The sequence below is a fragment of the Boleophthalmus pectinirostris genome, unplaced genomic scaffold (assembly GCF_026225935.1).
Source record: "Boleophthalmus pectinirostris isolate CB_2022bp ecotype Guang Dong unplaced genomic scaffold, ASM2622593v1 HiC_scaffold_12, whole genome shotgun sequence".
Taxonomy (NCBI): Eukaryota; Metazoa; Chordata; class Actinopteri; order Gobiiformes; family Gobiidae; genus Boleophthalmus; species Boleophthalmus pectinirostris.
The window spans coordinates 7,215,344-7,238,682 of NW_026571018.1; the positions used below are offsets into that span (position 1 = coordinate 7,215,344).

The 23,339-nt window shown below is 38.4% G+C and overlaps 1 protein-coding gene across 1 annotated transcript; it reads left to right on the top strand.

Moving 5' to 3' along the window:
- The first annotated feature begins 243 nt into the window (after positions 1-243).
- Positions 244-22,954, top strand: ap2b1 (adaptor related protein complex 2 subunit beta 1). The gene is given in 24 exon segments (XM_020917816.2): positions 244-381; positions 1,454-1,506; positions 2,678-2,783; positions 4,455-4,590; positions 5,505-5,750; positions 7,049-7,239; positions 7,975-8,134; positions 8,137-8,198; positions 8,284-8,404; positions 8,530-8,625; positions 8,875-8,990; positions 9,122-9,287; positions 9,403-9,501; positions 10,174-10,212; positions 10,214-10,434; positions 11,246-11,438; positions 12,675-12,716; positions 14,204-14,356; positions 15,021-15,166; positions 16,541-16,670; positions 17,288-17,372; positions 18,167-18,253; positions 20,054-20,208; positions 22,071-22,954. Coding segments are annotated over 23 exon segments (2,862 nt in total). The 5' UTR covers positions 244-381; positions 1,454-1,469; the 3' UTR covers positions 22,146-22,954.
- Positions 22,955-23,339: the final 385 nt, after the last annotated feature.

The window sequence follows — 23,339 nt, forward strand, 5'->3', positions numbered from 1 at the left end:
AATGTATCTGAACAACCAACACCTTTTATGCTGTGAAACTTTTCAACAAACCTGTATTTTTATGTAACGATTTCAAGACACATTAATATTACGTTATGAACCATTTTACAGCTGATAACCACCATATTATTTTCTGTAGCTTTATTTATGATTGAATAGCTATAGTTAAAGGAATTGAATTTTGTTTATCTTTGCATAAACTTAATTTTAGTGGTTTTAAAACAGAAATTCTCCGTAAAATCGCTGAGTTACGGTGTACGTGAACGCCTCTCCAGGACCCAAATTCTCCATCTTTCCTCCAAAGAATCCAACCCAACCTACTGCGCCTGGGCCTTTTATTACGATCTGAAACAGGAATTCACTCTTTTAAACTATTCACAGGTCAGAATAACATTTAAACCTTTATTCTACCATATAAAACTGCTTTATAATCCCTGTTTTATCTTATTTTACCTGTTTGCGCTGCTGCCTCTCGTAACTACCGCTGTTTAGAATGAAACCGGGCCTGTGTCACCAGTAAATCTTATTATTTTATACTTATCTGCTATTTAAGTTAGTTTCCCACGCGTTGTATTGTGTGATCGTGCAATTATTTAACCAAAAATCCCGGCTGATGGTGTAGTATTTTAGCGAATAATAAATAATATGCAAGAGATGCTATTAGCCGCTCCCTGCTAACATCTGCAGACGGACAGTGATGCTTTCAATTACCAGATCAGAAAAGCTTCATTACGGAATTTTTTAGAGATGTATTTGCGTTATACTTGTTCGGTGAGTTGTCTGATATGTCAATGATGAAAGGATCAGTAGTTGTTGGTGATTTGAGGGATCATACTTGGATTTAAACAAACTTTATTGATCTACAAGGGAAATTATTTGGAAATTATTTGTATTTTTGCTTTGATTATTGTGACCAGATGTCCCTATTCACCCGGGACAGTCCCAGTTTTGAGCCCCATGTCCCCTGTCCCTGCAGATTTATACAAAACCAGTGAAAGTGAAGAAATGTCCCAATTGTCCCTATTTTTGACCAGTTTGATCTAAACCAGGACTAAACTAAGACTAAACCAGGACTACATCAACTCTAAGCCAGGACTAAGCCAGGACTAAACTAAGATTAAACCAGGACTAAACCAGGACTACATCAACTCTAAACCAGGACTAAACTAAGACTAAACCAGGACTACATCAACTCTAAACCAGGACTAAACTAAGACTAAACCAGGACTACATCAGCTCTAAACTAGGACTAAACTAAGACTAACCAAGGACTATATCAACTGGAAACCAGGAATAAAACAGGACTATCATCATTTTTGACTAATCTGATCCCTGCCAACAGTGAAGAGGAACATAAATTGTCATTTCTTTTGCCAAAATACAGAAATCCATGTTTGCAAATGACTAAGATCATTATTCCAATGCCAAAACTTTTCTTACTTTTTCTCTTCAGATAAGAAACTGCAGCCATGACGGACTCCAAGTATTTTACAACGAACAAGAAGGGTAAGTCCAGTCAGGAGGTTCTGTCTCGGTTTGATCATAATTATACACAATAAAGGCTGAAAGCAGTTTTCAAAGTGTTTAGAAAGTATTTTGTACCAAAACGGAGCAAAGGATCATGGTCTATGTAGTTCCCTCTGTTATTTTTTTTTAGCTATTATTGCACCAAAACAATGAATTTAAGCAAAGAAACTTGAGATTCGGTATATTCTGATGGCCTTCGATATTATTGAGACTTTTGACGATACAATATCACGATATTGAGTCTACTCAAGTTAGACTTTAATCTGAGCTTCAGTTTAACACAATCTTACCAGAAAGAGCTGTTTTAGTAGCAACAAACGCACAAAACCGTTGAGTTGATTGCGTGCATAATTATTAGGCAAGTTGTATTTATGAGGATTTATTTTATAATTGAACAGCTACAGCGCTCTGGGTTAATCCTAAATGTTAATAAACTTCAGACTTGAATATTTAAGAAAGTAAAAGCAAAGTTTATGATTGCACAATTATTGAGCAACTATTAAAGTGAAGAATTATTACGCAACATTTTCCATTCTCACTTTTTATTTTAATCTGTCAGAATAGAAAGCAACTCAAAATTTACAAATAAACGTTTCTGACATTTCAAAAAAACAATCTGACAAATATAGACAAAATCCTTGATCTCCTTACATCACACCGTCCCAAATATACATCACCAAATCTGCTTAAATCCACTAAGAATTCACATTTTTTCAGCCTGGAATTGGAGAATAATCATAAAAATCATGATATGGTCAAAATACGCACTTGCCTAATAATTGTGCATATCATTTAAATCAATTTTGTACTTTTCTTCTTGCATTTTCAGACAATCTAAAAAACTTATCAGGCTGTGTTTGCTCATTTCTGTATTGTATCACCATGGTAACTGCTGGACATTACACCAGAAATGCATGCACAAAACCTCCCCAAAGTATCAGTACTATTTATTTTTTTATAATATGCTACTTCATAAATTGTTTTCTGATAAATAATGTATGTTTCCTCTATTTGGAACTTCCCTTTAGTTGCATTATCTGGTATCAACACAGTTTACAGTTATTTTGAAAATGTCACTTCCTCTGTCTGTTTAATCTTTTGTGAACATCTTTTCGATTTGCTCTTGAAAGCCTCTTCCTTCTTTCTTCAGGAGAGATATTTGAGCTGAAGGCAGAACTGAACAATGAGAAGAAGGAGAAAAGAAAAGAGGCGGTCAAGAAAGTGATCGCTGCAATGACCGTGGGCAAGGATGTCAGGTTTGTATAGTACTTCATAAGCAAGATTTATGAACTACTATTACGTAACTACTAACATATATTTATGATTAAAGAGGGATATTATGCAAATTTTAAATCTTTCTACTATGTTATTAGTTGCAAGTAGCTCTCCACGCCATTACACATAGCTCGTCAAGGGGTCTGTTTTAAGGCTGTAAAACCCCTCACCACACACTTTATACACTTTTCTAAAACAGGACACTTACAACCCTTTTTGCATCCTTCTTAAAACTTATTGCTGCTGTCGTCCTTTTGTTATTTTCCTCCTTCTTTATGTAACGAACTGAAGATTCATTTATTCCGTAATGGAGCCCTACAGCGCAGAGACCCGTGCAATACAGCACCGCACCCGCCCGTTAACCCAAGATTATGTCAAACTTTTGTGCCGTATACATCATGGATTGAACCAAGACTAAACCAGAACTAACCCAGGACTAATCTAGGACTGATTCCAGGACTGATTCCAGGACTGAAGAGGAGGACTGAACTAGGACTGAAGAGGAGGACTGAACGAGGACTGAACGAGGACTGAACGAGGACTGAACGAGGACTGAACGAGGACTGAACGAGGACTGAACGAGGACTGAACGAGGACTGAACGAGGACTGAACCAGGACTGAACCAGGACTGAACCAGGACTGAAACAGGACTGAAACAGGACTCACTGTCAGGACGGGCTCGAAGGTGACCGCAGGAGAAAGGACCGGCTCAGCTCACGAAGGTAAACGTAGCCGTAGCCCTATCGCGCTGCCCAGGCTCGCGGTTCTCTCTCTTAAGTCCTGGTTTCAGTAATATTTGCGGATACCCGACCCGGTGCAAGACTCTGCTACAGTGCGTAACTTCGACCTTCCTTCAGCATGTCCAGAAGTCCAACTTTTTGTGCAATGGTTTGCATCTTCCTCTGCCTTTTGGGTGCGACTGCAGGTGCCTTTGCATTTATGTAACATTCATGTAAATTCGGCAGCTGAATGCATTCTGTATCGTAAGGAGACAGAAGTCCCTTAGCCAATTAGGACGCAGTAGGGAGAATGCAATGCACGTTCATACACTGTAAAAAAAAAAAAAAAAAGTATGCAAAATTGCACAAAAAGAAAAATCTGCGAGACCGCGAAAGGTGAACCACGATATAGTGAAGGATGACTATACGTATTGTGCTGAATAAGTAAAATTAGATTAATTACCATTGTAAATCTATCATTTTAATGCCCAGTTTTGTGCACTAATAAATTAATAATGGTTTATATTTTATACGCATCTAACTGTCCTCAATCTAAGGCTGTGTGGCTCTTATATATATACAAAATTTCTTGCAACTGTTAAAATAAGTAGCTCTTTAGCATTTTTGTTTTGTAAAGGTAGCTCACCAGAGGAAAAAGGCTGGAGACCATTGTTACAAGAGGTGTCATTATTTAACCCAAGCACTTGATTGTTGTGCGATGAAAGGATTTTAAAACATTAGATGAACATGACAACATTGTGGAACTAATTCCCAACAAATAATGAAACAGTTCAACATTTGTGGATCACTGTAAATCTCCCTTACACTTCTTAAAGATTCCTTTCCTCCATCAGCAGACCCCAGAATGTAAAAGCATCCTCTTGAAAGTAAAGATTTCATATATATCCTGATGTGTCTGTGGTTGTGTCCAGTTCTTTGTTCCCAGATGTGGTGAACTGTATGCAGACAGATAACCTGGAGCTGAAGAAGCTCGTGTACCTGTACCTCATGAACTACGCCAAGAGTCAGCCCGACATGGCGATCATGGCCGTCAACAGTTTTGTGAAGGTCAGGCCCTCCTCTCTCTCACATGGTTCTTTCTAAAGCAAAAATCTGTGTAATGTTAAAATAAATTTACAAATATAATAATTTATTCCATACAGTACAAAGGTAAAGTTCTATTTGAACACATTGTTGATTACTGTTCTTGATGAAATAAATGATAAATACATTCATTTAGGGATGTAACGATGTCCAACTCTCTCGGTACGATTTTATCATGATATGCATCTCACGGTACGATATTTATTGCCATATTTTGGAGAGGCTAATATAATTGTAGATAGGACACTTTTTTGCTTTTAAAACACCTTGACAAGATTTTGGTTTGAATTATTTCTGTCATAATAGAATTCAAGTAAAAAACATATTTCTTCATGTTGTCTGCACTGAAATGAATCATGGGATATGTAGTTTCCAATGTTTATAAGCTGTTACTACTATAAAATCATGCATTTAAGCAAAGGAACTTGTAATTCGATATATTGTGACAGCCCACGTTATTATTGTGAGACTTGACGATACAATATCACAATATTTTGGTTATTGTTACATCCCTACATTTATTCTTTTAGCTGCCCTCTAGTGTCATGTTATCATTTTATTCCCAAAAAATGCTTTTCTTTTTTCTACTTGTTACTGAATGAAGCGCAGTTGAGTTATTTAGTTTATTTGTAATTTATATTAGAAGCAAAAACTTTGTAAAAATTCATTGTCAAGCAAATTTTTGAGTATACAAGAGAAAATTAAACTGTAGAAAATTTGAATGATGGATTTAACCAATCAGTGATTTATTTGTGAGTCTCAGAAGTCAGAGTTACCCATTAAGGACAATGTAAAAATACTGAAATGTACATGAATTGATAGAACATGGAAGTTGAGATGTATATTTGAATTCTGACTCTTTCTTGTGTCTGCTCCAGGACTGTGAGGACCCAAACCCTCTGATCCGTGCCCTGGCTGTGCGCACCATGGGCTGTATCAGAGTGGACAAGATCACGGAGTATCTGTGTGAGCCTCTGAGGAAGTGTCTGAAGGACGAGGATCCCTACGTGAGGAAGACCGCCGCCGTGTGCGTCGCCAAACTCCACGACATCAACGCCCAGATGGTGGAGGACCAGGGCTTTCTGGACTCACTCCGAGACCTGATCGCCGACTCCAACCCCATGGTGAGACTGAAGGAGGCTTTAATGCTCCTGTGTTTGCTGTATACAGGGGAGATATTTTGATTTCTTATATTCTCCATCCATCTACTTTCTTCTGCTTATCGGGGATCAAGTCACAGGGGCAGGAGTCTAAACAAGGGCTCACAGATTTCCCTCACCTCAAATAAATCCTCCAGCTCCACATTTATATTCTAACAAAATGATAACAAAAATCTGGTCATATTTTTACAAATGGAAATGTGTAAGACGTGGCTGTAAATACAACTTTATTAAGATTCAAGTGTCTTACAAAACGTAAATTTATGTTTAAACACTTGATACTATTTTTGGAAAATTACACCACAATTTTCTGTTGTTTTTACTTTTTTATTAACTCTTTTTGGAGTAGTTTTCTTAATGATATCTCAACAGTATCAATTTGTTATTACAGAGTTCCCACAGTCATGGAAATTCTGGAAAAGTCATGGAAATTGGAAATGTAATTAAACTGACTTGAAAAACTCATGAAATTTTGTAAATTCAATGAAAGTTTTGGAAAAGTCATGGAATTGTAGTATCTCTTTCACGCATCTACAGCATTCTTTAGGCTGTTATGATTAATTCCCAACGTTTTTTGTTTAAAAGAGACGACAATAAATTAGTATTTTGAATGTTTAAAAACTATAATACCAAACCATAAGGTGAGTGGAAAGGGTTAACATTTCATATTTAGCCCTAAAAGTCTGATCAATTCTACACATGTAGGTGTTGTAAAGTCATGGAAAATTCACTTTACGTGATGAAAAAGTCAAGGAAAAGTTTAGAAATTTTGTCAGTGAAAAAGAGTGGGAACCTTGTTATTCTTGTTTTATTGCCATTTTCAGTAAACAAAATTCATAAAGTAGGAATTTACTGTGCTGTTATGGTTCAACCTTAAACAATGAATAATAATAGTATATGAACTGCAGCCGATCACCTTCTCAGCAGACCCACAATGCTTTGCTTCAGTCTGTGTCTTGTCGCTGTGGCCCCGTCATACCACATACCACCATCTGCATGTAACAGTCATACTTTTCCCACCTCTAGTATTCAACACACAGCTGTTATGTGGCTCTGTGGTGAGAACTGTAGCGCATGTGCAGCACTATTAACCTCGACACTCTGATTTTGAGGTTTTCACATTTTCACAATTCACTGCATCATTTTTCGTGAGAGTACAATGTAAATTTGTTTTAGTATTGTATTTTTGTATGAATATTTATGAACACATGATTAATTAAATAAACTATTACTAACTATTCTCCCAAATATCTTCTCTTCAGGTGGTTGCCAACGCGGTGGCAGCTCTGTCTGAGATCAGCGAGTCTCATCCCAACAGTAACCTGCTCGACCTGAACCCCCAGAACATCAACAAGCTCCTCACCGCCCTGAACGAGTGCACCGAGTGGGGCCAGATCTTCATCCTGGACTGTCTCTCCAACTACAACCCCAAGGACGAGCGCGAGGCCCAGAGGTAACACCAGCACGGCCTTTCCTCGAGAAGCAACTTTAGTTTTCAAAAAAATCTTGTGTTTTGGTTATGGTCAGGAGAAACATGCAGACGGTTTCCTTGATTATTTACATGATTGAAATTCTTTATTTGATTGGAGTGGGTGTGTTAAAAGACGTCTGAAAATGCTTTGTTGTGATGTATAGAAAAAAAGAAGTATTCCTCACTTTCCTTATGCATTCCAAGCTTTCTAATTATTCACGCTTTTCACAACTTTCAGAGACAAAAAAAAGAAGAAAAAGAAACACTTTAGAATTAGATGGTGACCAGGCACAGCTGTCTCATTTTGACCGTGCAAGGAAAACTAGTTTTGTTCAATCACATGAAAAAATTATCTCCATTTAAAGACATGCCATCTATGAGAAAACATGTTTCTAAAGTTAATCTGGGCTAGTTTCTTTTAAAGGCCCTATATTATGCAAAATTGACTGTTGTGAGCTTTAAGCCATGTTCAAATGCTGTGTGAATGAATGTGAAGTGACAGTGGTACAGGGGTAATAGTAGTACTAGATACTGACATACAAGCCTAGAGTGCCCTCTCGCGGTTGTCAGTCTGAAAATTTTAAAATATAAGTCGCACCAGAGTATAAGTCGCAGGACCACCCAAACCATGAAAAAAAAGTGTGACTTATAGATCGAAAAATACAGTATACGGTCTGTGATCCTATGACATTCTATGTTGTCTTCTGTCTCTTGTAGCATCTGTGAGCGTGTGACTCCCAGACTGTCCCATGCCAACTCTGCCGTGGTGCTGTCGGCCGTCAAAGTTCTCATGAAGTTCCTGGAGCTCCTGCCCAAAGACTCGGACTACTACAACACCCTGCTGAAGAAGCTGTCCCCTCCTCTGGTCACGCTGCTATCTCCGGAGAGCCAGAGGTCCAGTATGTGGCCCTCAGAAACATCAACCTCATTGTGCAGAAGAGGTAAACTATAGAGTCATGTTCAAAGCCTCTGTACCTGCCACCTTTTATTTTAAAAAAGCTGTCATTATGTCCTTGTTGTGCGCAGGCCTGAGATTCTGAAGCAGGAGATAAAGGTTTTCTTTGTCAAATACAATGACCCCATCTACGTCAAACTGGAGAAACTGGACATCATGATCCGTCTGGCTTCACAGGCCAATATCGCACAGGTAAAGTAGTACAGGAAGAGTAAATCTGTCTGTGAATGAGATATCAAATTACTCAGTAACATCAGTCATATTCATGCTAACTGTATTTTAATGTTCATATTTACGTTTGCTGTGTTGTTTTGCAGGTTCTGGCTGAGCTGAAGGAGTACGCCACTGAGGTGGATGTGGACTTCGTGCGTAAAGCTGTTCGTGCCATTGGCCGCTGTGCCATTAAAGTTGAGGTGAGGAGGAAAGAAAAGGTCAAATGTTTTTATTCAAATATGTCTTGGATGACTGAGGGATTTCATAAACATTTTAACACATTACATAAAAAAAAAATGCTATAGAACTGTGCAGAGTGTTTCTGTGTCAATAATATGCTGTTCACATATGCAGCCATAACACTTTTGTACCTTTAACAGTTTTCTGTGGTTAAAATATCATTGTGTAGTGTTGGTTTATCACAGTTAAAATGTCTTTGTTCTCTTCAGCAATCGGCTGAGCGCTGTGTGAGCACTCTGCTGGACCTGATCCAGACCAAAGTCAACTACGTGGTGCAGGAGGCCATTGTCGTCATCAGGGACATCTTCCGCAAGTACCCCAACAAGTGAGTGTGCTCAAACACAACTCTACAACTGTGTTTTAAATGTTACTGCTTTGTTACATACAGTACAAGCTGGCCCTCGGGTGCAGCTAATAAACAAATACAGTACATGACATGTTTTGTTCCTCTGTGAGGTATGAGAGCATCATCGCCACCCTGTGTGAGAACCTGGACTCTCTGGACGAGCCAGACGCACGCGCCGCCATGATCTGGATCGTGGGTGAATACGCCGAGAGAATCGACAACGCCGACGAGCTGCTGGAGAGTTTTCTGGAGGGTTTCCACGACGAGAGCACGCAGGTCAGGACACATGCACAGGACTCTATCAGACTTATTATCCCTTAGAAAACATACTATCTTATGCTTTTAATGCACAGATTTTCTCACTTGTTCCTGTCTGGTGTGTGTTCTTCAGGTCCAGCTGACTCTGCTGACAGCCATCGTGAAGCTGTTCCTCAAGAAGCCCTCAGAGACCCAGGAGCTGGTGCAGCAGGTCCTCAGCCTGGCCACTCAGGTGAGGGAAAACTCTACTTTATGTTGCGTAATACTGGTCATTTCATATATCTGTAAGTAATCTGTAAGTAATCTGCATTCTCGATCTTTTGACTGTCCTAAATCAATCTGCATTGCCTCTAATCTGACGTTTCACACACACAGTGTATCCCCACAATCTGATGAAAGACCGTTCCATAAACGTCTGTTCCAAAGTGCAGTACTGATCTCTCTGTAGAGTGGCATTTCACTGTAGCAAGCAGAAAATCATTCAATAATGTGTTTGTACATGTTCTCATTTACATTTTGCCCTCTGTAACCACCTCAAAATAATAATAATTTAAAAAAAAAGATGTATAGTTGATTCTGTTTAAGCTGTAGTGCAGTAGTTTGTAAGATCCTTCTAGTTCAAATGTTCAATCTGGTTGTGTGTACTGGTTGTGTGTAGAAAAGTAGAAAACACAAAAATTAAAAGCATCTTAAGGGATGTTACTATAACATTGTACAATCTTGCTGGTTTTTATTGCTGATATTTTATAACTCTTCATGTATATTTTTAGCAGTGAGTGGGGATAGAGCATCCAAGCTTCAGTACAGGATTACTTAAACATGCACAAATCAATTGACATTTAACTTTGAGTTTGATCATGAAGGACACTGCTGTAACAAAATCCTTGCCATTCCTCCCCCTCAGGACTCGGACAACCCAGACCTGCGTGACCGCGGCTACATCTTACTGGCGCCTGCTGTCCACAGACCCGGTGACAGCCAAAGAGGTGGTTCTGTCGGAAAAGCCTTTGATCTCCGAGGAGACGGACCTGATCGAGCCCACGCTGCTGGACGAGCTCATCTGCCACATCGGCTCGCTCGCCTCCGTCTACCACAAACCGCCAAACGCCTTCGTGGAGGGCAGCCATGGCATCCACCGCAAACACCTGCCCGTCCAGCACAGCAGGTCAGATGCACACACAACTAGACCTGTCAGAATAACAGATTTTAAAGTACAGTATATTGTTGAAGTAAATATAGATGATAATATTGATACTAGTTTGACACTGAGACAATAATCCAAGAGCAGATTTAAACCACAAAGCCACAAAAAATAATAAGCTGCCACAAACAAATTATTTGAAATTTGAAATGTGAAATATTGCTGAAGGGTCATTCCACTCCAAATCTCCGAATGCCCCTGCCCGACCATTTCAGATTAGACTGAAAAAATTCTTGGAGGTTCACACACTTTCCAACAGGAAAAGTCCCAAATTTTAGTACCCAACTCCTTATAGTTTTGTCATTAAAAAATATTTTGTCAACTCTGCCCTGACCTGTTTTGAGCAGAGTTTTCCAAGGAGCCACTTTCAGATTGCTGTATCTAAAAAAATATATATTTTAGGTAGGTCCTTCATATTTGCCAAATTTTAACCCCTGAAAATTTGGACTTTTACACATGTGCTTTTGAGAGCTAAAATTTGGGACTTTTCCTGTTGGAAAGTGTGTGAACCTCCTAGAATTTTTTCTGTCAAATCTGAGATGGTCGGGTGGGGGTATTAGGAGATTTGGCGTGGAATGACCCTGAAGTAAAAATTGAAGTTAAAAAATAATATTATAGCAATTTATGACACTGACTGAAAAATCTAACTATAACGTGGTTAAAAGCTCTGAAAAGTCGACAAGCAGGTGACGGACCCTCCATGAAAAAAGTTACACAATGCGTCTTTGCATCTTTGACCAAAACAAAATAACTCTTTGTTCGTGTTGTGTTGCAGTATCGACACTGGAGAGAGCCCTGTGAGCAGTGGACCGGCCGCGGGGATAGAGCAGCCTCATGTCATTCCGAGTCAGGGAGACCTCCTCGGGGATCTGCTCAACCTGGACCTGGGTCCTCCGGTCAACGTGCCCCAGGTGTCCTCCATGCAGATGGGGGCGGTGGACCTGCTCGGGGGAGGTCTGGACAGTCTGGTGAGGGACACGGGACTCTCCACTTTTCTTTCACTGTACACAACAGATCACATTCAACTGTAAGAAGATACATCGGCCTATTTAGTCTGGAATTAGAGCTGGACTTATACTGTATATTTATAGTTATAGTTATTAATTGAATTGTTAATTTACTTTGCAGTATTTCCAAACACTGATGGTTGTGCTTAAAGGAGCTGTATGTAGCCTGTGCTCTTACAGTTTTAAAAGATATTTCAATCACAGGTGAACCTGAATTGTCAGTGCCTTAACCTGCAGATAGAGGACACATACAAGTCTTTCTCATTCCTGCCTCATGTGAAAACTCAGAACGTCCAGATTTACCTCACTGAGCTGCACAGGCTGCACTAGCACTGATTCATGACTGGCTGTAGATGCTGAGATTTAGGCAGTAACCATTCAGATCACAGAGCCATTTTAGGTTTAAACCAACTGGATTTCAGGAATGAAACTGGCAACACAAATGACAGACTCATGTGAGGTTAATTCTGCTTTCTGATGAAAAATTAGCCTGATTCATCAGCAGGTTTCTTTTCATAGAATCCGTCTGACCTCGCAGCTTTCGAATTTGTTCGTTCGACAGTAGGCGGGTACTTTTTGTCATTTAACCAATCACTGCTATTTGGTCATGACGTATGTAATGCTCCACTAATAGGGTTAACTGGTGACAAATGAAACTTGCACTTCCAGGGTTTTTTTGAACTGTCTATTGTATTTTGATTCCTGACCTGTGTGAGGAGGCTCGCTGGAGAGAAATGAAATTGAGCGGAGGCACTAGTTGGCTTTACCAGCCATGGAAATCCTGGAAATAATGGTCCTCAGAACCAAAACATCAAATAAATGGACCGTGATATCAAATGTTTTTGTAAGAAACAGTAAATTGGCATTACAGATGTTATCAGTAAAGGCTACATTTGATTTTAACTTTTTACCTTGTATCTGGGGACACAGATAGGTCAAATTAATGACATATAAAATGAGAATCTTCCCCACCGTTTCTTTTAAACAGTCGCTTAATTACAAACACTATAGTAATGATCATGACAAACCTAATGGTGTGTGGTCTCGCTCCTCTCTAAGTCTTTCTCCCCTCTCTCCCCTATCTGCTCTTTCTCGTGGCTCTTGTGGTTCTTGTGGTTCTCCTGGTTCTCGTGGCTATCGTGGTTCTCCTGGTTCTCCTGGTTCTCGTGGTTCTCCTGGTGCTACTGTGGTCTGTAGCTGGGGGGAGACCTGGGAGGAGGTGTTGGTGGAAGTCCAGCAGTAAGTTCCTATTTCCTTTGCAACTCTTAATCCTGTTTATGCCACCAGTTAAAAGTTTAGACACACCAGCTCCTTTTTTATTGTTTATTTTTACTACTTACATTTACATTTTACATACATACAGAAGACATAAAATATATGAAGCAAGATATATGCAATTATATAAAAAAGAAAGAAATATTACATAACACTACTAAATATTTTTCAACAAACCAAAGGGTGGCTACATTGATTTGTTGAAAAATGTGTAGAATTATTTAACTTTTTTTCTTTACTACATAATTACATATATCTTATGTTATATATTTGATGTCTTCTGTATATAAATAAAATGTAGAAAGTAGTAAAAATAAAAGAGATGAGTGGGTGTGTCCAAACGTAATGTCTGTCTGCGTGATTATATGGTTCTTCATGTTGAAGTCACCCGATTGCTGTTTATTTTACTTTTTATTTTCACTTGTTCTAATGAGGAGTTTGTTTGTTTTTTTATGTTTTTATTATTTTTTTGTTTCTTTTGTTTTTCTTGTCTCTCTTTTCTTTGCATGTTGTGGTGCTCAGTGCTGTGTATGATGGAGTATCTGCATTTAAACTGCGAATATTATGCGATTTTTCTGATCTGATTTTTTGTTACAGTGTTGTTTCCTCATCACAAACAGACCTGGAGTTGTGTTTTGTTTCATTCACACATGTTTGAGTAACTCTTTATTAGTCTGTCTACATCTCCAAAGCTCAAAATGCTCTGTTCCTCCTTGTGATGTTTTCTGTTTAAATGAGAAGGAAGTGGTAGTTTACAAGTTTTGCAGCTACATTTTACCTTTTGTTCAGAAGAGATTGGCAATTCCAGGGCTGAAATTATCCAGATGATTCTAGTAAAGGTGTCTGGAGTTTAAAAATGCAATGGAGCACATCCTGTATTACCACATGAACAGAGTGTTTTCTGTTTGAGAGAAGAACTCAGCCTAAATATTCTGGATCTGTATGTTTTAAAAATGTGTGAATGAAACAAAACACAACTCCGGGTCTGTTTGTGATAAAGAAACATTTTAACATTGATCAGAAAATAGCAAAATATGGGCTCTTTAAAGGTGCACTGTGTAACTTTGCTGGTAGAGGGTCTGTAATGCTTCATGGAGACCAAATCAGATCAAGTTACAGGTCAGATCCGCAGAGAAGCAACCCCGCTCACAGTCAGAATGCCTGTTTTTTAGGTATTTTTGAGCTATACAACCACCTGTAATGTAATAAATTTAAGGTAGATCTGTTTAATTTCATACTGACAATGACCAATGATCCATAGAAACAAGCAAATGACGGACCCTCTATCAAAAAGTTACAAATGTACATCTTTAAATATGACATAAAAAGTTAAAAAAGTCACCACTTTAAATTAAAATTCTCTGTTCGAATCATGCAGACATTTCATTTTCACAGTGTTTAATAGAGCCCTGCATTACCTGTGCTTAACTCTGCTGTTGTGTGTGACTCAGGTTGGTCAGAACTTCATCCCTTCATCTGTGCCCAGTACCTTTGCCCCCTCGCCCACGCCCGCTCCTCCGGCCGCCTCCAGTGGACTCAACGATCTGTTCGAGCTCTCCTCCAGCATGGCCATCACCACCGGGGGATACATGGCTCCCAAAGCAGTGAGTAGTGTTCAAACTTTTATACACATCCTAGTTTTGGTCAGTTTTGATACATTTAAAGTTCATATGAGAGGTTTTCAATGGACAGGTTGTCAATAAGTATGTCAATAAAGTATCTATAAAAAAAATACTGAACGAAAAAAACAAACAATATTTTTAGTAAAATATGAATAATAATCACATTAACTATGTTTTTGTAAAATTAGTAGTCTAGTCATGTGCGCTTTAAAGCAGGTCTATTATGCAAAACCAACTTTCCAGAGCTTTTAACCATTTTATATTTGTTTTCCCCTCTCATTTACCCTCTTGAAGTTGTTTTTGGAATGATTTGTGTGATTTTCAAGACACCGTATTTCTGATCAACCCCTGTTTTCACCATCACTGGCATAAACTGTTTTGAGTAAAGTGGGTGTTTTTCATAAATTTAGTGGTTTAACAAAAACTTTTAGTGTCACAGCCATGAGTTAGCATTTGCTTTTTACTGAACTACATCAGATAGATTTGAAATATATCATACTGGATAGAAAGTGCATTGTATCGAAAAACTTATCATATTGTGGCCTATGTATTGTATCGGCAACTTCTTAATACTTCTTTGATACCCAGCCCTAACTGTATATAGTGCGTCTCTCATATGTTCTGACTGTCCCTTGCTTTCCTCTAGGTGTGGCTGCCCGCGGTGAAGGCCAAAGGGCTGGAGATCTCAGGGACGTTCTCGCGCAGACAGGGCCACATGTACATGGACATGACCTTCACCAACAAAGCCCTGCAGCACATGACAGACTTCGCCATCCAGTTCAACAAGAACAGGTGAGGACAACACAGGCCTGCTGACAAAACTGTGCTTTACACTGCAGGTAGCACTGAATCTCAACATTCTCTGAAAGCACATGCTCTGTTAGAAGCTCTGGTAGCTCAAGTTAAGCTCAAGTTAGACTGAAATGTGAGCTTTATGTTTTTATCTGATCAGAAATAGCTGGCTTAGTTTGAACTACAACAGGTTCAGCAGGTTAAACTGTAGTCTCTCCCACATAAAATTACAGTTAAAATCATTTGCCAACAGTTTTTCAGTTAGTTATTCTCACCTTTTTGTTAAAAATAAAACCCCTGAACAGGACCACGAACTTTCATTTTGATCACAGACTCCTGAAAATGTAGTGTTTAAATCCATTTTGTGTTTTTTCTTGAGTTTTCAGACAATCTTAAACCTTTTTCGGCTATATTTGGTAATGTGTGCAATGTGTCACGATGGTAACGGATAAACACTCCACCGTAGGCATACATGTAGAACACCCATAGCGTAGTGTCAATGCAAAGTTTATTATAAGACAAGCATAATATCCTGAAATTGTGGAGATAGGCTGCCTTTCCAGACCATACATCTTTCACACTACAAGAGAATTTGCCTTATTTTGGCTGCGATTTGCTTCTTCCCAAGTTCAGGGAGGCGTGACTCGACTTTGTATCTTTATGTGTGATTTTGAAGCTGCTGCTGCTTTGGGTGTGTGGTGTCAGTGTGACTCTGAGCCCGACCAAACATCAGCAATGCTGCGATAACAGCCGATAAAACAGAGCGTCAAGGGCAGAGGAGTGACGGACGCCGAGGCAAGATACAAACTCAGGATATAACGAAAATAATTATTACTCAAAAAGTATAAGCTGCAGTATTATCTATAGAATTTGTCCTCGGCAAATAATGACACTATTAATCCAGTTTGAGGCGTTATTTAAAAGTAAAAAGCCCAGAGTAGTTGCTCACATGTCTGTTGACCTCCACACAGCGCTCGAATTGAGGTGAAGCTGCCGATTAGTGATAGTGACTCTACTTCCTGTGGACTTTATCTTCAGATACACGATTTTTAAAGCATAAAAAATTGAAGTTTTGCACCACATTTCACAAATAATATAATAATAACACAGTTTTGACTTGTATCTAAACTAAAAGTGCAGTGCTCTGATCTGAACACTTAAGAGTTTCAAAGCGAGTGGTTTTACTGTAGGCAGGAAACAGCTGACACGATGCAGTCTTTGCAATCGAAGATTTTACGTCTCATAAAATTCTCCTTGTGTCGTTTGCCTGCGTTTTGGTCACGCATTAAGAAATCGTTTAATACCAAGAAATCCTGTAGTGTGTGGCAACTTTAAAGTAGAGTAAAAGAGTAAAAATTTCTCTTTTTTTTTTAGTTTTGGGATGATTCCGACCAGCCCTCTGCCCATTCACACTCCACTGATGCCAAACCAGAACATCGAAGTCTCTCTGCCAATCAACACCATTGGTCCAGTCATGAAGATGGACCCCCTCAACAACCTACAGGTACACAGAGCCTGTTGAACTCTTCTCTCTCCTCTTTTAACATTAATTTTATGATGATTATTACCTCCGCCAAGGAGGTTATGTTTTTGCCGGCGTTTGTCTGTTTGTTTGTTTGTTTGTTTGTTTGTTTGTTTATTTGTCTGTTAGCAACATAACTCAAAAAGTTATGGACCGATTTTGATGAAATTTTCAGGATTTGTTGGAAATGTGAAAAGGAAGAAATGATTTCATTTTGGGGGTGATCCGGAAGAAATCCTGGATTTTGGATCACTTTGAAATTTTAGTTAACATTGTGGTAAATGGGGCCAAAAATGTTGTTTCTCAATATCTCGGTTAATTATTGACCAAACCCCATGAAATTTGACTCAGGGATGGACAATGGGATCCTCTTTCATATTCCAAAGGCTGATCCGGATCTGATCCAGAAGACTGATTTTATCGCAATTTATATAAAAAATGGGGGTAGTCCTTGGCGGAGGTCTGCGCTCTCTGAGTGCTTTTCTAGTTTGTTTTGATTTTCTTAGTATTGTGATTTTAATGTATTTTTTGTCTTGTTTTTGTATATAAATAAACTTGTCTTGCCAATTAAGCTACAAACACTTTATGCTTGTCTTCAGGTGGCTGTGAAAAACAACATAGACGTCTTCTACTTCAGCGTGCTCATTCCTCTAAACATATTCTTTGTAGAAGATGGAAAAATGGGTAAGTCTGATCTCCAGTTTGATTTAAAGGTCCTGTATTACACGAAATTGACTCTTGTGAGTTGTGTTTTGTTTCATTCACACATGTTTGAATAATCCTTTATTATTAGTCTGTCTACATGTCCAAAGCTCAGAATGGTCTGTTCCACCTTGTGATGTCATGAAGCGGTAGTTTTTTAAGTTAACAACTGCCTTTTACCTTTAGTTCAGCAGAGATTGGCAATTCCGTGGCTGAAATCATCCAAATGATTCTAGTGAAGGTGTATGGAGTTTAAAAACACAATAGAGCACTTCCTGTATTACCACATGACATCACAAGGTGGAACAGAGTGTTTGGGAGAAAATCATAGCCTGTGAATAAAACAGTACAACAAGGAAACAAATAGTGAAAATAATGTAATATGGGCCCTTTTAAGTAGAACTAAACACTGAATCAACTTTTTAGTCACTAATCTGTGTTTATGGTGTTTGAAAAGCATTGTCTTCTGTTCCAAGTCCTATCAGGGGGAATTTCAATCCAAACTTGGTATATTTGCAGCTTTGCCCAGCACTAAGTACTATGGGACACCACGCAGGACTGTCCTACAGTCTGGTGTTTCTGATTACAAGCGACAATGAAAAAAAATGTCTAAGTAGTGGGCCACTTGAAAAATAATGTTTATGCCCGTACTCAATTAGATGTCAATGTTTAAATGGCAGCATGTCGGAATAGCAGCGTGTAACCCAGAAAAGTTCCGCAGTGCACCTTTAAAGCCAGTGCAGACTATAACGCAGACTGTGTGTGTGTGTTTCCAGAGCGACAGGTGTTCCTGGCCACTTGGAAAGACATCCCTAATGAGAACGAGCTCCAGTACCAGATAAAAGAATGTCATCTAAACGCAGGTAAGAGCTACACAGTGTTGTTACTAATTAACTCTATGTACAGTATTCATTCATGTTCCTTTAACCGTTTTTTTTGCCTTTCTGAATTCACGCATTTCTGTGGATTCTGCTTTCTCATTTTGTCTCAAGGATGAGTCTGTTTTGGGATTTTGCTCCTAAACCCTTCTCAGGTCTCTTAGCTGTTGGCTTGGTCCTAGTAGAGACGGTATTCAATTTTGTGTGGAACTTTTAAAGATTACTTCCCTTGTAGACCGTTTGGGCAGTGTGGTAGACTTCCCTGTAACTAGAGCTTCATGAGTTTACGTGTAATTAAAAAAGTCAGTTACTGTACTTTATCCATTTGAATTGTGAAGTCTTCAAAATGGTACTTTAATAGGAACATGAAAGCCAAAATAAAATTATGAGAAATACATAAAAATAAGCCAAAACAAGCTAAATTGTAATAAGTAATCAGTAAATTAATAAGTGTATGTTTATCTTCATTGATTTTCTTAATATTATTATGGTAAGGGATTTAAATCAGGAGACTTATACTTTAAAATTACCCAAATAAAAGCCACAGTATGTAACTTTTTAGCCCAAAATAGACTAAAATAATAATTCTGTGTTTGTGTGTGTGTGTGAGTTTATTGTACTGAAAAACTACATTGGCTTTTCACATTGAGTGTGCTTGCAACTCCACAAACCTGACTCCTATTTGGACTGAAATGTTGTCCCTTTGGCTATAATCTTCCACAGTATGGCATTAAACTTCTTGTGTTAACTTTCTCTTTGCCTGGAATCATGCGGGTGACGTACCAGCTCCAGAAAGTTACATACTCCACCTTTAACTATTTAATACAACAATAACATTTGGTATAAAATAGTAGATTATAAAGCTGATAGTTCAGTCATTTTATACAGAATTTTACATTTCACACATTTTCCTCTAATACCAATTAAAGGGCCCATATTGCATTATTTTCTGATCTGTGTTATAATGTTGTTTCCTCATCGCAAACAGACCTGGAGTCGTTTTTGTTTAGTTTTGTTTAATTCGTACAACTCCGTACACCTTCACTAGAATAATTTCGAGAATTTCAACCCTGGAATTACAAAAAGGTAAAAGATACTGTAGCTGTTAACTTAAACTACAACTTCATGCCATCACAAAAGCATTACAGAGCATTTTGAGTTTTAGAGATACAGACAGACTAATAATAAAGGATTACCGTAATTTTAAGATGCTACTTTTTCTCAGACTTTGAACCCTGCAGTGCAAGAGAGAGACAGACAGGTGGAAGAGACGATGCGCAGAGGAAGATGCCAGAGTGATTTTGTTTTGAACAGTTATTTTGCACTTCATGCACATACCCTTCTCATGGAAAACACACAAAGAAATGCATGAAGAATCGATGTTGAGACGTTGGCGACGGTAGCGCGACGAACTGACTCGATGCAAAACAACTAGAAAAGGTTTCAGAGGCATTAAAAGCAGATAGCCTGAACTTGAAAACGTTCTTGAATACGTGAACACCTGCGGCTTATAGACAAGCGCGGCCTATATATGTACAATTTTTTTTTTTTTTTTTTCTTTTAAAATTTTGTTGATGCATCTTGTAGTCCGGAAGTTACGGTGCTCAAACGTGTGGATGAAACAAAACACAACTCCAGGTCTGTTTTTGATGAGGTAACAGCATTATAACGTGACTTAAAGCTCACAAGAGAACATTTTTGCGTAATATAGGACCTTTAATTGAACAGGCATCTTCCACTGTAATTTTTTTATTTTTTTTGTCTGATCTCTCTCTCTCTTTGTAGACACAGTATCAGGAAAGCTTCAGAACAACAATATCTACACCATTGCCAAAAGGAACGTGGAAGGCCAGGACATGCTCTACCAGTCTCTCAAACTCACCAATGGCATCTGGATTCTGGCCGAACTGCGCATCCAACCTGGCAACCCCAACTACACGGTACATTTCCCTGTTGTACTTTGCATTAGCCAACAGTTTTTTAGTTATTCAGTCTCACCTAAACAGGACCATGAACGCTCGTGTCGATCACAGGCTCCTGAAAATGTATTGTGTATTTTGTTCATAGTCCTGTTTAGGAGTTTATTTTGACTTGTTTAACAGTAAAAATCAGCTCACCTCTTGTAGTTTCACCTAAGTCAGTTATTTCTAATCACATTTTGTTACAGTGACCAGACGTTCCTCTTTACCCGGGATAGTCCCAGTTTTGAGCTCTGTGTCCCAGCAGATTTATCCAAAAACTAGAAAAGCACTCAGAGAGCGCAGACCTCCGCCAAGGACTACCCCCATTTTTTTTATAAATTGCGATAAAATCAGTCTTCTGGATCAGATCCGGATCAGCCTTTGGAATATGAAAGAGGATCCCATTGTCCATCCCTGAGTCAAATTTCATGGGGTTTGGTCAATAATTAACCGAGATATTGAGAAACAAAATTTTTGGCCCCATTTACCACAATGTTAACTAAAATTTCAAAGTGATCCAGAATCCAGGATTTCTTCCGGATCACCCCCAAAATGAAATCATTTCTTCCTTTTGACATTTCCAACAAATCCTGAAAATTTCATCAAAATCGGTCCATAACTTTTTGAGTTATGTTGCTAACAGCAAACAAACAAACAAGGCGGAGGTAACTATTTTGATTTGTCCCAGTTTTATACAAGAAATGTCCCAGTGTCTCTATTTTTAACCAATTTGATCCCTGCCAACAATAAAGAGAGGCATAAATTGACATTTGTTTAGTTAAAATACAGAAAAGCTGCTTAAAATGATCAAAACATAAAGAAAATGTGATTACCTTATTTTTCGGACTATAAGGTGCAATTAAAATCCTTTTAATTTTCTCAAAAAGCAATAGTGCCCCTTATCCAGTGTGCCTTATGTATTAATTGTGGTTGTGCATACTGACCTCAAACTGACTTTATGTGGTACACAGCACTCAAAAATTTGTCAAAATGTTTTAGTACGACTTTGGTAAACTACGAAGCCGCACCGCTTGATGGATTGTCAGAGCATTGTGGCTACTGTAGTCAGGAGCCTCGCGGAGTAAGTCCGACAGAAGCTGAACGTATCAGGGCACAAGAAGCGAGCTGTTTTTTTCAGCGCTTATAGTTTATACAAATTAACCATGTGGGTTTAAGTTTCATTTCGTAAACAAATGTGCGCAAAGCTGCTCGATATATATTTGAGTCCTCTTGGAAATAAAAACAAACTTAAATTATCTACCCACGTTCACATTCATAATACACGTTCACCAAGACAGGGAGGCAATGCCGGGCGAATTACGCCACAATCTGCCAATGGATCGTAAATGCCTGGGCTAAGGATCATTCTCAAGTGTCGTCCATTTTTTTTGTTAAATGCGCCTTATAATCCAGTGCACTTTATGTATGAAAATAGACGAGAGAATTCAACATTACTGATGTTGCACTTTATAATCCGGTGCACTTTATAGTCCGAAAAATATGGTATACTGACTCACATGTTAGTCATGAATGGGCCGAGCGCAGAACAGTTTTCCTTAATTACGCACTCGTTTCACAATTTTATTATTACCAGTTACCACATACCAAGGTGTCCAAGTTTTTGATTTGATCTGGTCACCCTGTGTTAAACTAAAGCTCAGATTAAAGTCTAACTTGAGAGCCTACAGTTAGCATGACACCCCAAGGGAATATTGACGATGTAGATCAGCTGCAAAGTATCAATACAAGCATTTTTACTCATTATTATATACCTAAAAGTCTTAAATTGAAAATCACTGGAGAACCACACTTATTCTAACCATGTTTTATTTTTTCCACAGCTGTCCTTGAAATGTCGTGCTCCGGAAGTGTCTCAATACATCTACCAAATGTACGACTCCATTCTGAAAAACTAAAGCACCCGATGCAGTGTTTTAGCATTAGCTTAGCATCAGGCTAGCATTTAAGCTAAGTCAATATTAGCAGTAATTCCTCTATACACTCCTCACTTTAAATCCATTCCATTCTTAAATATGATATTGTCTTAATGTTGTGCAAATGATACAGGTGTTTTTTTCTATTTTTACGCTTTATGATTGGTTCTGGCTTTGCTTCAGTTGTGAATAATAAAAACAAAAAACAAATCTATATTAATGCTCTTCCTGATTAAATCCGTTAGCATCCTGGCTAACAAGCTAGCTCGCTTTAGCTAGTTAGCTTGTCAAGTTTTTTCACTTCCAGCTAGCTTCCGCCTAATAAACATTCCTATTTATTTGCCCGTCTACCTCTTTGTTTTTCCCTTTTTTATGCTGCCATATTGTTTTATGTATTTCACAGGTACAAATAACCACTCAAATGTTGCCACTTTTAAAAATAATTCTCAAATAACTGTCGTATTGGGTAGAACATGTTAGCATTAGCGTTTCCTATTGTAGTCTATTGGTGATGTACTGTGCTTAAAATCAAGATCAAATATTAGGACTCCACGTTGTTTCATATCCTTAACATTGCATGAATACTCCGCTAAATCACATTCCTGTCTCTAATCATTAAATTACCCTTATGTAAATGGTATAGTATTTTTGTTAAAGCAGTCCTGTCCTTCAAAATAAAAGTGTTTTAATGCCAAATGTATGGATGGAAGTCTTCTACAATATCAATGTGCACTCCTGTGGTAAATTGTACTTGTCACTGTGCATTAATAAAATCAAAATTTGTCAAAATGTGTAACGTTTTGGTCAAATTATTTAAAATGTTAAAGCTAAATTGTAGCTTTCACATAAATTTTGAATGTTCCTGTAAGAAAATGTGTCCTGGTAGTTTAAAGATGCATTGTGTGACTGGTGGAGGGTCTGCCATCTACTTGTCTCCATGGTGATGTTATTGCTTTGCCAGGAATGTTCCACAGTATGACATTAAACAGATCTACTTTACATTTATTAAATTACAGGTGGTTTTACATCTTAGAAATACCTAGAAATACAGGTATTCTGACTGTGGGCGGGGTTGCGTCTCCACAGATCTGACCTGTAACTTAGTCTGGTTTGGTCTCCATGATAGAAAGGTTTAATGCCACACTGAGACATTCCAGACAAAGCAATAACTTCTCC